Consider the following 16,026-nt stretch of genomic DNA (forward strand, 5'->3'; position numbering starts at 1 on the left):
TACTGAGCACTTAAAATGTGGCTACTGTGATTGAATAACTGGATTTTTAATTTTAATTGTACTTTTTATTTTTTTTTATAGTGAGAGAGAGAGTGCGAGTCGGGGAGAGGGCAGAGGGAGAATTCCAAGCAGGCATGGAGCCTGTCATGGAACTCACTCCATGATCCCGGGATCACGATCCCAGCCAAAATCGAGAGTCACATGCTCAACTGACTGAGCCACCCAGGCACCCCTAATTGCACTTAACTTGAATTGTACTTACTTTATATTGAAGTAGTTGCATGTGGCTATGGCTATCATAGCCATAGCAGTACAACTCTAGAATTATTTACCAGACCATGATATCGTGTGAATCATCTAATCACCAATAGTTTAAATTACTATGACTCTTAAAATACTCCTCACATATCAATCAAAAAGATTATTCACAAATAAAGGTTACTATTTTTTAAAAATTGGACTTGGTTTTAGGGGGTTATACTTTCTTGAATATCAATATAAAGCACAATACAAACTCATTAATGTGTACAAAATTGATGTGTTTGGTAAAATCTGAGGCAGAGCCTGTCAACCCACATATTTAATAGGCACCCCAGAAGATTTTAATGCAGGTAGTCTATTAAAGAGGTAGAGTTCAAAAGGTGTACTCTAGAATTTAGGAGGTTGATTTGTCAGGCTCAAACTAGAAAATGAATTTCATGGAAACATGAAAGACATTCCCCATAGGACTCATTGCAAATTTTTACGTATTTGAGGGGATTTTATTAATTTTTTGCAGGAATAAGAATATGGGGGGATGCCAACAGAGTTCGAGGAAACTTGGTGGCACTTTCAGTTTGGCCGGGAACCTATCAAAACAGAAAGGATTTAAGTTCAACTCTCTGGCATGCAGCAATTGAGGTAGAGTGATCAGATTTATAGTTATACAAAGGTATACAAAATTATAATTTGTAATTTCTTCACTGAAGATTATAAATTCTGTAGAAACTGTAATTCTCAAAATACTGAAAACTATTTCTTCCTTAAAGATTGGTGAACTAATAAAATAAGCTAAAGAAAGGAGAGAATAAACTTTCTTAAAAGATGTGGAAAGCTCCCACAGCCATTGGATTTTTCTTTGTGTTGATGTCCAGTGGTTTAAATATTCTCTTATTTCCTTGTTTCTCCAACATTAGTTATCACTTTGAAGTTCTGGTACAGGGTCTCTCTGCTGTTAATTGACTGAGTGCCCTGTCGATATTACTACTTTGAATTTAGTTTTCTTCTTCGTAAGGAAAATTAGAGTAATAGACTACAGAATCTTTAAAATCTCTTTCTCATCTAAAACTCTAATGATTCTCTATGCAAAGTTATTTAGTCTAATCGGTATTCTTAGCTGAACCCTTCTTGTTGCTCATAAAGTTTCTTCAATCACTGTAGGTTGTTAGGGGTAGGATGAGAAGGCAGGCAAGCAAATAGAAAGTACAGAGGAAGGGTTTGGAGGAAATAAAGCTCCATCTTGTTTTTATTTTACTTACCTATGCCATAGGAACCAAAAGGAATTTTAAAAATAGCTCTCTTCGGAATATGGGGTAAGGATTGAGTTTTGTTTTTGTGCAACTATTAACAATTACCTTAAAGTAAAACCTAAAATCCTGAAACATATACATTTATGATAATGTTCTCTTTCATCTATTTATAGATGTGAAAATGTCATCCAATGGCAATTCTAAATCTTTAAAGTTTTCTGTACCTTTTGAAAGAAAAGACACTAATTTTACTTTTATGGATTTCACTTGACTCTGTTCTCTTATCATAATATTTAAAAATAAAAGTGCTTAATATACTTTAAATAGTTGAAGTTTTGGCTGTTTCACTGACACCAGAGGCGAAAACTAAATCTTCTGTACTATATGCATTTCATTTTTTGCCACTTTGGTCTCATAAAATAAAATTGTTCAGTGACTGCCTAACCAGTTTTTATTATAGCAGATTTTATTTAAACTAGTGAGTGCTTCTATTGAATCTTATGGTCTACTGTAATTGCCTTAGTTGTTTTTTTCTTAATAAGTTAAATTGGTAACATAATATAACCAAAGAGTGATAAAATCCTACTAACCTTGCTGTAGTACTGAATTTGGCCCTTGGCTTATAATTATTGAGTGATACCCAGTGGATTTTGTGACTGAAATAAAAAAAAAATATCTTTCATGTAGTTTTCTAATGAAATCTAAGGCATAGTATCTAGTGATGATTTTATACCAAGAACCTAAGGTAATTTCAATACTTCATTTATAATGTAAATTTGGACAGGGTGAATAATGAAACACATTTTTCCTCCTAAAGAGTAGTCATAATTAGTTTTCCTATATATGTTGATACTTGATCTCTTTGTATAGTTGTATAAGAGCCTGACCCATGGCATTTTCTTTATCACTGTGCTAGGTAAACAGAGGGACCAATACAGTCTTACAAAATAATGTCGTGGCTGGATTTGGAAGGGTGGGATACCGTATTGATGGTGAACCTTGCTCAAGTAAGTCTTTTGGCACAGAGCCACTAAAACTAGGAAATACCGTGTTCAAATTGGTTAGAAAGAAATAATTATTGTTTGTTAGTTCAATATATAGTATCTCCTCCTCCAGGACACTAAAAGAAGTCAACAAGCTAAATTATTTGAAGATACCATTGGGTCTAAAGAAAAAAGGAATAGACTTTTAAGGATAATTACTCTTCCATGTTTATGATTGAAAAACTCTAGCAGTCACTTCAATTCTTGATGTGGCTGGTGTTGGACCAGTGAGTGCCTCATCCCACTACTACTTTCACAAAAGTAACACTTTCAAGCATAGAGATACATATCTCTAGGGATATGACACTGTTTCATGCTTCTTCTTTAGAGGAATTAATGTTCACTCTTCCTGTGTTTAAACCTACAAGCATGAAAAAGTCAAAGGGCATAAACAGTTCTCGGATACATTTCTATTAGATGAGTAAAAGTCCAAAATTAACCAAACAACTACTCTTTTGGCAAGGCTGTAGGAAAGCTAGGACATCTACACATTGCTGGTTGAATGACAAATATAACCAACTCCTATAAAGGGGACCAGGGCAGTAGCTGCCAAAATTATAGGAGCATTTGCCTTTGGCTCAACATTTCCACTTCTGGCAATCTAACATTTGCCTCTACAACACTTAGAAAATGACTTATGAACAAAGTGATTCATCACAGCATTGTCTGCTAGCAGGAAACTGGGCCCTGCCTCGTGTACAATAACAGTGGACTAGTTTTATAAAGCCAGACATTGGAACACTAGGGACCTCTCAAAAAGAAGGAAGAAGATACATATTGATGTACTGATATGGAGAGAGAAATCCCCAAAGATATTCTTAAGTGATAAATGGAGATTGCAGAACAATATATATACAATATGGTTTTGTTTGTGATATGCTTTATGGAAGAAAGGAAAGAAAATATGAATATGTAGGGTATTTGTGTTTAAAGAGACACAAAGTGTAAAAACAAACAAACAAAAAAACAAGGTGAGTAAGATCAGGGTGACTGGTGACTTATTATTGTATAATTTTTTATAACCTTTTGGTTTTTCAGTTAGTTAAATGAATTATCAGATCAAAATAAAATAAATACTAGAACTGCAGGGTTCACCTCTTGAGAAACTTAGGGGAAATGGGACTTTCTCTGAAGACTTTATATCCCTTGTACATCTGGTTTTTATATCTCAGTATGGTTGTTTTTAAGATTGTTTGAGTCAGTATTTTTTCTGTAAATTCAAAAATCATTGGGCTTAAGCTAATATTATTCTTATGCAAAATACATTTTGAAGGAATAAAACAACTTCCAACAAATTCCTTATTATATGCTCTTATTAAATATTTTAATTCCCAACAACTTAAAGGTTTTCTTTGACTAAAATTTTACAATATGTAGTTCTGCAACTTGTTTGAAGTAGTCCTGGATTTTTTTAAATCAAAATACTACCTGTGAATATGAACATTTACTAATATGTGTGTTTCACCAACTAATTAAATATTTAGGAATATTTAATTAGTGATATTCCTAAATAATTGAGAGTGTTTACAAGGAAGTTTGGGATTTAGAGAAATTGAAATAGGAGACATTACTGAGGAATTGAGGGTTTATGCTCATGGAATGGGACACCAACCTATCCAGTCCACCTCCCAGGCAAGTAGGAGGCTGGCACCAAGAGGCCCACAGTGAGAGGCCAGGAGGTGGGGAGGGGAACCCTGACCCACACTGGGGTCCCAGGGGCAACACTGCGTGGGACCAAGGGAGAGACATGTGAACAGCTTCTTATGGAGAAGACAAAACAGAATCCAGCCAGTTGATAAGTAAAATGTCAATCCCAAAGCATTAGGAGGAAAGGAAAGTCAATAGAAGATAGGAAGAAGTCAAACACCAGGAGATTTGGACAAGAGAACTGGTACTAAGTAAAGTTCAGGAGGTGATGCTGCTGTATATAAGGAATCCTTCAATGTATGTATGCATGGTTGGGAGGGAGTTATTAAGGTTGCTGATCTGACTTGGGCATAAATAAAGTTTCATAAATATCCACCTCAATTATCCTATATATTTAAAACAAATTTTTTTTTAATGTTTATTTATTTTTGAGAGAGAAATAGAGCACAAGCAGGGGAGGGGCAGGGAGAGGGGGAGACACAGAATCCAAAACAGTGTCCAGGCTCTGAGCTGTCAGCACAGAGCCCAGCGTGGGGCTCAAACCCATGAACTGTGAGCTCATGACCTGAGCCAAAGTCAGACACTCAACCGACAGAGCCACCCAGGTGCCCCATAATTATCTTATATATTAATAATGAGTATAGCGTCCATTTATTGAGGCACTTTATGTGGGTTATTTAATTTCAGTTTGAAACTACTCTCAGTTAGGCATTAAAACATTTTTTAAGTTTATTTATTTATTTGGAGAAAGAGGAAGAGGCAGAGAGAAAGAGAGAGAATCCCAAGTAGGCTCTGCACTATTGGTTCACAGTCCGACATGGGGCTTAATCTCACAAACCATGAGATCATGGCCTGAATCAAAATCAAGAGTCATATGAACACTCAACTGACTGAGCCACCCAGGTGCCCCCAAAGTTTTTATATATGAAGACACTGAGGTTCTAAAAGGTTAAACAATGTTTCCAAGGTCATACATACATTAATTCAACAGGTAGTTAAATGAGCACCTATCTCTGCATTACCCTCTAGACTCTGGGAATACGGTGATCAATGAGGTAGACAGACACAGTGTGTTCTCTCATGAAGCTTACATTCTAATAGGACAGAGGAGATGGACAATTCATGAATAAGTAATAATAAAATAATTTTAATTGCCATGTGGAGAAACTGAGGTGCTACTTTGAATCAGATAGTCAAGAGAAAGCCTTCTAAGGAAGTGACACTTAACTTGAAAATGGGGTGACCGGAAGGAACCAGCAACAAAAAGGTGTGTAGGGGAAGCATTTTATAAACAGCATGTGGTATCACTTGTGTTTCAAAATTAGCCTTCTTTGAATCCAAACTTCATGTACTTTCTCATGAAATTCATGTTTGGTTTAGTCAGATATAGTAAATTCAGTGTGCTAGCAACTAAACCAAACTTATGCAAATGAGTATACAATCATTCTACTGGTAAAGGGACAAGTTAAATAAGATTAAATACTGAGTAGAGTAAGCCATAAATGGCCAAGCCATAAAAATATTTGATCATGTTTAAATTTGCATAAGAATTATATATAGTAAAACCTTGGTTTGCAAGCATAATTCATTCCAGAAACATGCTTGTAATCCAAAGCACCTGTATATCAAAGCAAATTTCAAGAACCATGGGCTGAGTCGTAATCACGTGACATTTGGCATCATGTACTACTCATATTGCAAAACATCACTCATTTATCAAGTTAAAGTTTATTAGAAATGTTTATTCCTCTTGCAGAACACTTGCAGAACAAGTTAATCGCAATCCAGGGTTTTATTGTATTTAATTTTTAAAAAATTTAACTTTAACCTGTACTGTTCATAAAGCTCTAGGACATGACTTATAATATTCTCCGTTTTCATATTTCCTTCCAAGGTCAGTCTAATCCCATGGAAAAGTGGTTTGACAATGAAGCGCATGGAGGTTTATATGGTATTTATATGAACCAAGATGGCCTTCCTGGATGTTCTCTTATACAAGGATTTACCATTTGGACATGCTGGGATTATGGAATTTATTTTCAGGTAAATGTGATCCAATATGGTGCTTGTTTATCTTGTTTTATGATTGTATTTTGTGCTATGTGACCTACAAGTTGTTTTACAGACCACAGAGAGTATGCATATCTATAATGTGACTCTGGTTGACAATGGAATGGCCATTTTTTCAATGATTTACACACCAGCTGCTGTATCTCACAAAATTTCCAGTAAAACAGTGCAAATTAAGGTAAGAAATGAATACAGCCACAATAAGAAGAAAAGGTGAACGTTTCGAAGTTCCAATAAGAACAATCTCCTTGATGGGGCACCTGGGTGGCTCAGTTGGTTAAGCATCTGACTTTGGCTCAGGTTATGATCTCATGGTTTGTGGGTTCAAGCCCCACGTTGGCCTCTGCACTGAAAGCTCAGAGCCTGGAGCTTGCTTCAGATTCTGTGTCTCCCTCTATCTCTCTGTCCCTCCCCCATTCACAGACACACTCTCTCTCTCAAAAATAAATAAATGTTAAAAAAAATTTTTTTTTGAAGAATGATCTCTATGACTTCATAGCTTGGCTAGTCCAAACATCCTCCCCTTGTTCTCATTGTCTTCTGCCAGGAAATGCTGTATCCTTCCCTCTCCTCCATGTTCTCCTCACCCCTTCTTGCTTGCCACCTGCTAATATTGCCATAGTTAAAATTTCATTTCCTTTGTGAAACCTTTCCTGAATTTGCTTAGATAGTATTGACACTTTCTCCTCTTTTTGTTTCTACTTTTTCCCTGGGCATATTTCTGTCACAGAAATATGTCATTATATATAAAAATTTATCTGCCTGTCTTCCCCCTTCCAATTTGACTGTAATTCTATTCAGGGCATAAAATCACATCCTTTCATCTTGGTTTTATGAATGATCCATTTCTCAAACTGAAAGGCTGTGTTTTGCTACAGTGGAATTTAGAATTACCCATTATAATGTTTTTCTTGAAGAAAAGCTATTATTTAAGCTGTACTGTTTGAATTTTTTTTAATAGAGCTCATTAATTGTTGGAAGTAGCCCTGGATTTAATTGCTCTGATGTCCTAACTAACGATGATCCAAATATCGAACTTTCTGCTGCCCATCGGAGCACCAGACCTCCATCAGGTGAAAATTTTAGAAATTTAATTTTGGTGTTCATATGAATGCATATTTGAATTTTATTAACTTTCTTTATTTTATAACAGGTGGGAGAAGTGGGATTTGCTGGCCTACCTTTGCTTCAGCACATAACATGGCACCCCGGAAGCCCCATGCAGGGATCATGAGTTACAATGCCATTAGTGGCCTTTTGGATATCTCAGGCAAGTTTAAACATAGTCTTGAAAAATCTACTTAATCAAGTTCTATAAAGAATATGTAGAATATATCTCATAATGTTTCACTGTAAATAAAAAAAAATAATGATTAAATAAACTTATATATGAATCTGCTCAGTATGAGAAGCAAAGAAATCAGATTATCAGTCAATTTGAAGAGTGGTCCCCTGCCAAATTTGTATATGTTAAAGAAGTCCCATTTATTTTACCTTCTAAAACAACAGAAATAACACTGGTATAGTGATTTAACATTAATTAGTTTCTATCAATTATAAAAGCCCTTTTATGTAAGTAGGGTTATATATTATTATCTCTCTTTAGAACTGAAGAAATTTAAGCTTATAAAACCTAAGAGCATAGTAACATCTACTGGCTATATTATTCTGTTCCCTTATTTCTTCAGTGCTTCTTCCATAGTTGATACTGCTTTGTGATCATTTATATGCTTACTCCCATTGACCCATACCCTTGCTTTTCCCTCAGGCTTCCTTTTACCCAATCATCCAGTCTTATTCTTTCCAGGCCCCTGACTAACTAGCTGTGTCATTTACCACTGCCTGCAGTCCATGTTTATCCTTACCTCAGACCACTCCACTCTTCACACGAAGTGGATCACCCTGTGTACTACCCAAATTTCTATCCCATAGCAGAATCCACTCACACCATACTCTTTCAAGGCCATCCCCAGTTTGAGCTGAAATGCACAGGCATTATATAATAGAGTGATTCCAATATTGTCCATTGCTCAGAATCTTTTGAATCCTTCTTCTACAGTCTGCCATGACAATTCTTACCATTCTACTTCATTTAAGGTGGAACATTATTTTTCCCAAACTTGGAAAAGCCATGGCAGCAACATGGGAGAATACCCTCATCCATATTGACACTCTCCCTTGTCTAGCTTTATATTCTTTACCCCTGATCTAACACCATCACAGTTTACTCTCCAATATATACTCCTAATTCCTGCCAGTACATGTTACTCAGCTTGTGCGGTTCCTTTGGTATATAACTCCTCTCATCCCATAGCATGCTTAGAGCTTTCCCAGTGAGGCCATGTTGAGACTTGACCAGGCTTACTGCTCTGTTTTCTAGAAGGGGAGGCAGAGACAGATCCTGAAAAAGGCAAGATTTTCCTTATAAACAACTACCTCTTTTGAAGTCTTGTCAGGATTTCAAACAAGTAGGGCAGGGCAGCTAAGCTCTAATAAGGAAGAAGTGGACCACTTGCACAGATCTGGACATTCAAGGGGAACCCAGAGTTTCAAGGTTGAAGTTCATCTTCTTCTATATTCCCATCCTAACTCAGGGTTCCATTTCTTTTCTATTAGAGCCATGACTTTGAAGTAGGAGACTTGCCAGTCTGAAATTCCACCTTCTAGGAACGTTCTGCTGGTTTTGTGATTAGATCCTGAGGTTTGCTTTGAATTTGTGATTGATCACCACAACTTACATTTTCTTTCTTCAAAGCATCAGTGAGGGTCAACAGTTGACTTCTTCTAGTTTCCTTGTAATTACTATTTCCCCTCTTCCACTCAAATGCCAAAGTTACTGTACAAGCCAGAGCAATTCTTTCCACTTAGATATTATCCCAGTTCACCACAGGTGAAATCTTAACAATTGCACTGTTACAGCATTCCAGAGACTGTCAGTACTACACCTACCACCAGTAAGGGTGTCCTCATTCCCATCTAGACAGCAAGTGAACTAGATTCATCATTGCATCATTACACTATATATCCCAGGACCACTTATGGTTCCAGCTGTCTAAATCAGGTGGTCTAAAAGTAAAGCCAGAGATAGGATTCTTGTGCAGGTGGTTTATGAATGATGCACGTTCACAAGAAAGGGAGTGAGGGAAGTAGGACAGGGCAGAGGAAGGAGTAAGCAAGGATATGGTCCCAGCTGGAGTCTAGCTCCTTCTTGAAACCTCGCAGGGCTGTGCAATGTGAGCTGTACCACTTAGTTTCCCCCTCTTGAGGCAAGGGAGCCTTCTGTATCACTTGCCAATCAGGCATGGTAACCTTTTGGTGGTGGTGCTAGGAGTGCATAATCTCTTAAGAGACAGAGCTGTCATCTGATCTGATCAAAGGCAATTCTCCAGAGAAGGGGGCAGCTGTGAGTAGTTAGCAGCCAACACAGGAACTAAGGGACAGTGCACTGGGCCAGGAAGCAGATCTATACAGCTTACAAACAGTATCCACTACTTTGCTATTTCATTAATATTCATCTACAGGCTCATATTCATGTATATACAATATCATCTTAGGAAAAAAGTATCAGGAAGAGTAGTAGATAGCACGTAACTGATTTAAGAATTCTGGAGTCACCTTTTTTTTCTCCTATTTTTGAGTTATTGGATTTTAAGTACAATGGAGATTAAGTTTTGGATTCAATAAATGTTATCTTCTGGTCACACAATATATGAAATAAGGCCAAAAAAACCCAAAAAACAATGTGTCCGTTAGTCTTTGCTGCATAACAAATTACCACCCAAATTTAGAGTCTTTAAACAACCATTTATTAGCTCATAATTCTGTGGATTGGCAGTTTGGGCTCTGTTCAGCTGATAGTTGTCTGCTGGTCTCATCTTGGATTATTCCATAGGCTGCCATCAGTTTACAGGATGGATAGGGAGGAGTTGTCTAAGACAGTCTCACTTCCATGTCTGGTGGTTGGTGCTTGCTAATGGTTGGGCTGGTCTTTGACCAGAGTAATTGGGCCACATTTCTCCTAGTCTCATTCACATTCTGGAAATCACAAGACTCCCCAAGAACACCAAAAGAGAGCAAGCTGTAATACACAAGACTTTTCAGATCTACTTAAATCACAGTTGCGCTTGTCCCATTAGTCACAGCAAATCACATATCAAAGCTCAGAGAAAATATGAGAGGACTATTCAATGGTATTGATATAGGGAGGCAACAATCTAACATAACTAGTGGAGGACTAGCTACCATATAAGGAAAGAGCTCCCTGTTCAAGGTGGTGTTAAATGATGCGTTTGCTGGAATGTACATGAAATGAAACTGATTCTATTACTTTCTTCATAAAAAATTATTTATTACTTTTTTGTTATTTATGTTTTAGGTTCAACATTTGTTGGATTTAAGAATGTTTGTTCAGGTGAAACTAATGTGATATTCATTACTAACCCTTTAAATGAAGATTTACAGCATCCCATCCATGTGAAGAACATACAGCTGGTTGATACCACTGAACAATCAAAAATATTCATACACAGGCCTGATATAAGGTATAATATATGAAATCCCAGTTTTTTTCTTTCCTGTACTTATAGCTTTGCCTTGTCTTTTTCCCCCATCATAGATCTGAGAAAGTTGCTATATTAAAGTAAATATTAATTTCTATAAAATTTTAATCAGCATCATGAAAATTAAGGCTAATGCATCTGTATTTTCAGTTAAATTGAAAAAGTAGGCTTTGATGTGTATATTTTCTCACTCTGTTTTTTCCATGCATGATAATACCATCATTCAACATAAAATATTGAGACCAGGTTAGGAGCGTGTTGTACATTAATATCTCTCCATAAATAATCATTAGGAATGAGAGACATCTCTATCATTTCTTCCCTTTTCCTTACCTCTTTTGTTACCCGTTGCTTTCCAAATATCTTATCATGTTCACTCCATCATGCACTTTGAAATTAAATGTCAGTCATTATAATCACTGTGACTGAGAATATGCAAAAACTTAGCACAGTGACTTTTTAATCACAAAAGTCAGTGTCAGACTATTTCTAGAAGCTGAGCCACTTAGATTCTAAATCTTAAAAGAAGATAGCCAATAACTGCTACACTTTGTAGGAGATGCAAATCAGGAATTTAGATGTAAGACAAGATTGGAGGAAAGAAATATTTTATGAGAGATCTTTGACCATTTTCAGTATAGGAAGAAGACAAGGAATACTGCTAATTAGATAGACATCTCTTCACAGAAATGCAGTGTTTTCATAAATAGTTTGACTTCATCTGATTTTGTGGTTTTTTTTTTAATTTTTAATTTTATTTTAGAGAGAACACACGAGTTGGGGAGAGGGGCAGAGGGGGAGAGAGAATCTTAAGCACTTAATCTTAATTTCCATGCTGAGCGTGGAGCCTGACACAGGGCTCGATTCCACAACACTTTCATGACCTGAGCTGAAATCAAGAGTCAGATGCTCCAAAGACTGAGCCACCCAGGTGCTTATCATCTAATTTTGTTTTGATGATAACTGCATACCTCTTCATTTAGTAATTAATTATTGAACTGTAGTATTTTTGGCTCAATAGAGCCTCCCCCCACTAGCAGATTATTAGCTCCTATTTAGTTATCATTGAATCTTTCAGATGTAATATATAATTTTAATAACTAGGTCATGAAGAAAATACATTTTAAAATAGTCTTTGAGCTCTGTGCTTTTATTAGGATGCTATTGATGTTCTCTCAGATCCCCTTTACAAGGCCCTAGTGCTTTAAATGTTGGCCAATAATAACCTACAGTTGCCCACTTTTCCAGAAAATTGCTGTTAGCCAAACAGGAATAGCCTTGGGGGGCTAAAACCCTCCCTAACACCACCTTTTTGCAATCCATGGAAAATGACTAGTTTATACAGGAGTTCAAAAGGGCAGCCTCCTTATCTCCAAGTGGAAGCAACTCTCAGTACAGTTAATGATCCAGAGGTACCCCTGAGATAAGATTGAAACTAGCCCACAGACCACAGTCACCTTGTTTTCTTTCCCTTTCCCTATGTGGCTTCTCTCCTTCTTTTTTGATGGTACTCCTTCAATAAATCATTTGAACAAAAATCTATATTTCAGCCTCTGTTTCTTTGCAATACGAAGTAAAGACAGAGCCCTAATCCATAATATAAGTGTGCCACTGGGTACTCTTCCCACAGACTTGCTCACAAAAGCACTCTTCGCATACTTGAATACAGAGAACACATGAACTATGTATTCAAGTCATCTCCAAAACTGTTATAGTACAGTAGTATAGTATAGTAACTTACCCCACATGTCCCCCTTACAGCAAAAAGGGAGCAAGATGCTAAACACTATCTAATAGATCTGAGCTTTCCATTATTATTTTGTTGTTATAACTCTGGAATAAGATGTATTTCCCCATACCATGTAGCACGACATAGTGTAACTACACAATATACCATGTATACTATGCAATGTGCAGTATTTTGCAAATTAAGCACCTATTTTACTATTAGAAACAGCTAACAATCAACACTCCAGGTAGCTCAAGTTGAAGGCAGAATGCCATGTATGGTTGAACTGCATAATGAATGACTTTATAGTATTTCATCTCTTACAGTTTGGGTATTTACATAATGGTTACTGGAATATATAGCATAACAATTATAATCCAAGTATATCTGTTTCTATCTACATAAATAAAAGTCTATAGGAATATATACTAATCTGCAATTGGTAATGGCCTAAGAGCTTGAGATAGGAAAGTGAAGGAGACTGAACTTTTATTAAGTATTTGCATTATTTTATACTAAGCATAGAATACTTATAAATGTTAAAGACCCATGAAGAAAAAATAGGAAGGGAAAAATAATAAAGACTTCCCTGCCAGCACAGGGATTTTGTATGTCCTGCACAACAGAGTAACTGTTCACCTGCTTGATGGGACAGTGTTAGTACACTGTGAGCAATGTAGAAAGATGAAATCTTCCCAACAAAATATGGAATAGCAAAATGGAATTCTAATTTTATATCCTACAGGTATAACTTGTACTTTTGAAATTCCAATGAATTAATAATAATACCAACAGAATGGAAAAGCAGACCTCATTACAATACTAATTATATATGCTACTTGGTCCTACTTTGAATCCTTTCTGAAATGATAAGATTCAATCAATCAAAAATTCTTTTGGATACTCTTTTTTTTTAAATTTTTTTTAATGTTTATTTATTTGTGAGACAGACAGAGACAGAGTGCAAGTAGGTTAGGGGCAGAGAGAGAGGGAGACACAGAAGCCGAAGCAGGCCCCAGGCTCTGAAATGTCAGCACAGAGCCCAACACGGGGCTCAAACTCACAAGCTGTGAGATCATGACCTGAGCCAAAGTCGGACGCTCAACCAACTGAGCCACCCAGGCACTCCTGGATACTCTCTTATCAAACACTCAATTGAGTGTTCCCCTAGAAACAGGGGAAGGATACTTAATCTAAATATTCATCTGTTTTACTTTTTCTCCACAGTAAGGTGAATCCATCTGATTGTGTAGACATGGTTTGTGATGCCAAAAGGAAATCTTTTCTCAGAGACATGGATGGCTCCTTTCTGGGAAATTCTGGTTCAGTGATACCTCAAGCAGAATACGAATGGAATGGAAATAGTCAATTTGGAATTGGAGACTACAGAATTCCTAAGGTGATGCTCACATTCCCAAATGGAAGTAGAATTCCTGTAACTGAGAAAGCACCTTACAAAGGTTCGTTGGATATTATTCTGTTAGTCCTCAAGTTTGTGAAACAAAGTACATATGTTTTTATGTTTACTAATTGGGGTACTCAATCAATAACATATTTTCTACTTACTAATCTTACGTAAATGAAAAATATAGTCTGTTGATGCTTTTGCAAAGAGATTGCTTTTCCTTGCTAAAATGTATATATCTGTTTTTCTAGGAATTATTAGAGATTCAACCTGTAAATACATCCCACAATGGCAGGGCTATGGGTGCTATGGGATGGAATATGCAATGATGGTTATTGAAAGCCTGGATTCTGACACAGAAACTCGAAGACTCTCACCAGTGGCTGTAGTGAGCAATGGTTATGTTGATCTCATTAATGGTAGGTATTCAGTGTAAACAAATTAGAGTTACTCAAACATTTGCTATTTATTACATGCATGGAGACATCACATATAAAACTAGCAAACATCAGGATTGCTTTACTTTCTGTTTGTAAGAAAAGATACGTGTGCAGGAGAGATGCTTGACACCTAAACAGTTTCCCATATTAGAAAGCAAGGACAGTTATTGCAAATTGACCATCAGAAGAAGAGGAAAGTTATTCCTTGAGTGATCTTCATACCTGTATTAATAAGGTGGCATAAATATTTGAAGGAAAAATTGGCCTGTCTCCAAAAAGACATTTTGCCTTACATAAATTAAAAAACAGACAGTGTGAAAAAACAACAACAACAACAACAGATAATGTGTTATTTGGAATACTTGAGAACAGGTATTTCCAGCCCACTTGTTTTTCATTTTCGTGAATCTTTATAAGGCTTAATCTTGAAACAATGTGTTTTGGGTTTTTTTTTTCTTTTCTTAATTCCTTCGACTGTCAAGAATATCTTGACAAGCTCCAGAGTTTAGGCTCCTTACATTCTGGTCGTGGGTGGCTCTAGTACAGAGGGACGGCAGTGGCCTCCATAAGAATTCAGATCAACTCAGAAGTCCAGGACTTTTTGAATACCTAAGATGAACTTCTAACATCTGCAGAAAACAGAGGGCAGAAACTCATTGTATTACCCTGAAATAGTCAGAGGCCCAAAGATTAGTCCCTAAGAAGGCTTAAGAGTCTTTTAAGTGCCGAAGGGGCCTGTAACCTGCCTGAGAAAGATTTCTGTGCCCTGGCAGTGTCAAAACATGTACTGAAATACCCCACGATTCAACAAAGTGGCCAGTACGCCACAAAAATACTCATTTTTTAAAATGAGTCGAAGAGAATACAATGAGCTAAATCAGGGGTGTCCCAAAGTTACATGATTTCAAGTCTTTCCCCACTTCTGTGGCATCAACAATTTGCCTGGTTTCTCTGGCCTGCAATCAACCCAGTTACAAGTGTTGCCTTTAAATCTTACAAAGCAGAGAGCTTGTGGGAAGAATTTTAGACCAGTCAGTGAATAATGGAGATGTTTTCTAATTACTCTTTTTAAATGGTGGAGAAAGATTTTATTCTATTTATTTTTACATTTTTCTTTTCTGAAAGACAATACAAGCTTTCTACTTACAATAGTGACATGACATTTCTCTTAAAAATAAATTTAAATTTTCATTAAAAAAAATTTTTTTAATGTCAATTTATTTTTGAGTGGGGGAGGGGCCGAGAGAGAGGAAGACACAGAATCTGAAACAGGTTCCAAGCTCCAAGCTGACAGCACAGATGCATCACATAATGTGGGGCTCGAACCCATAAACCGTGAGATCATGATCTGGGCTGAAGTAGGACGCATAACCGACTGAGCCACCTAGACACCCCAAAAATAAATTTAAATTTTTGAAAGTGACTGTCAATTTGAAGAAGTCTTAATTGATAGTAACATTGCAAAAATTATGATGATATTGAAAGAATCACGGAATCATGAGATACACTACATTAGACTGGAAAAAAAATTTCCAAAGATAAAAGTTACTGGATACCACTAAAGTTTCCTTTAAAATTTTAATACTCAATTTCATCTATTTTTAAAATATGGCTTTTGCTACTCT

The 16,026-nt window shown here is 36.5% G+C and overlaps 1 protein-coding gene across 1 annotated transcript in view; it reads left to right on the forward strand.

Moving 5' to 3' along the window:
* Window positions 1-16,026, forward strand: part of PKHD1L1 (PKHD1 like 1) — a 158,517-nt gene that overhangs the window by 122,748 nt on the left and 19,743 nt on the right. The window contains exons 62-70 of the mRNA XM_042923667.1: window positions 779-900; window positions 2,425-2,515; window positions 6,093-6,241; window positions 6,324-6,446; window positions 7,230-7,341; window positions 7,422-7,538; window positions 10,644-10,809; window positions 13,784-14,016; window positions 14,213-14,380. Of these exons, the coding sequence (XP_042779601.1) occupies window positions 779-900; window positions 2,425-2,515; window positions 6,093-6,241; window positions 6,324-6,446; window positions 7,230-7,341; window positions 7,422-7,538; window positions 10,644-10,809; window positions 13,784-14,016; window positions 14,213-14,380 (1,281 nt within the window). The remainder of the gene's footprint in view (window positions 1-778; window positions 901-2,424; window positions 2,516-6,092; window positions 6,242-6,323; window positions 6,447-7,229; window positions 7,342-7,421; window positions 7,539-10,643; window positions 10,810-13,783; window positions 14,017-14,212; window positions 14,381-16,026) is intronic.

Source organism: Panthera leo, chromosome F2, assembly GCF_018350215.1.
Source record: "Panthera leo isolate Ple1 chromosome F2, P.leo_Ple1_pat1.1, whole genome shotgun sequence".
NCBI classification, from domain to species: domain Eukaryota; kingdom Metazoa; phylum Chordata; class Mammalia; order Carnivora; family Felidae; genus Panthera; species Panthera leo.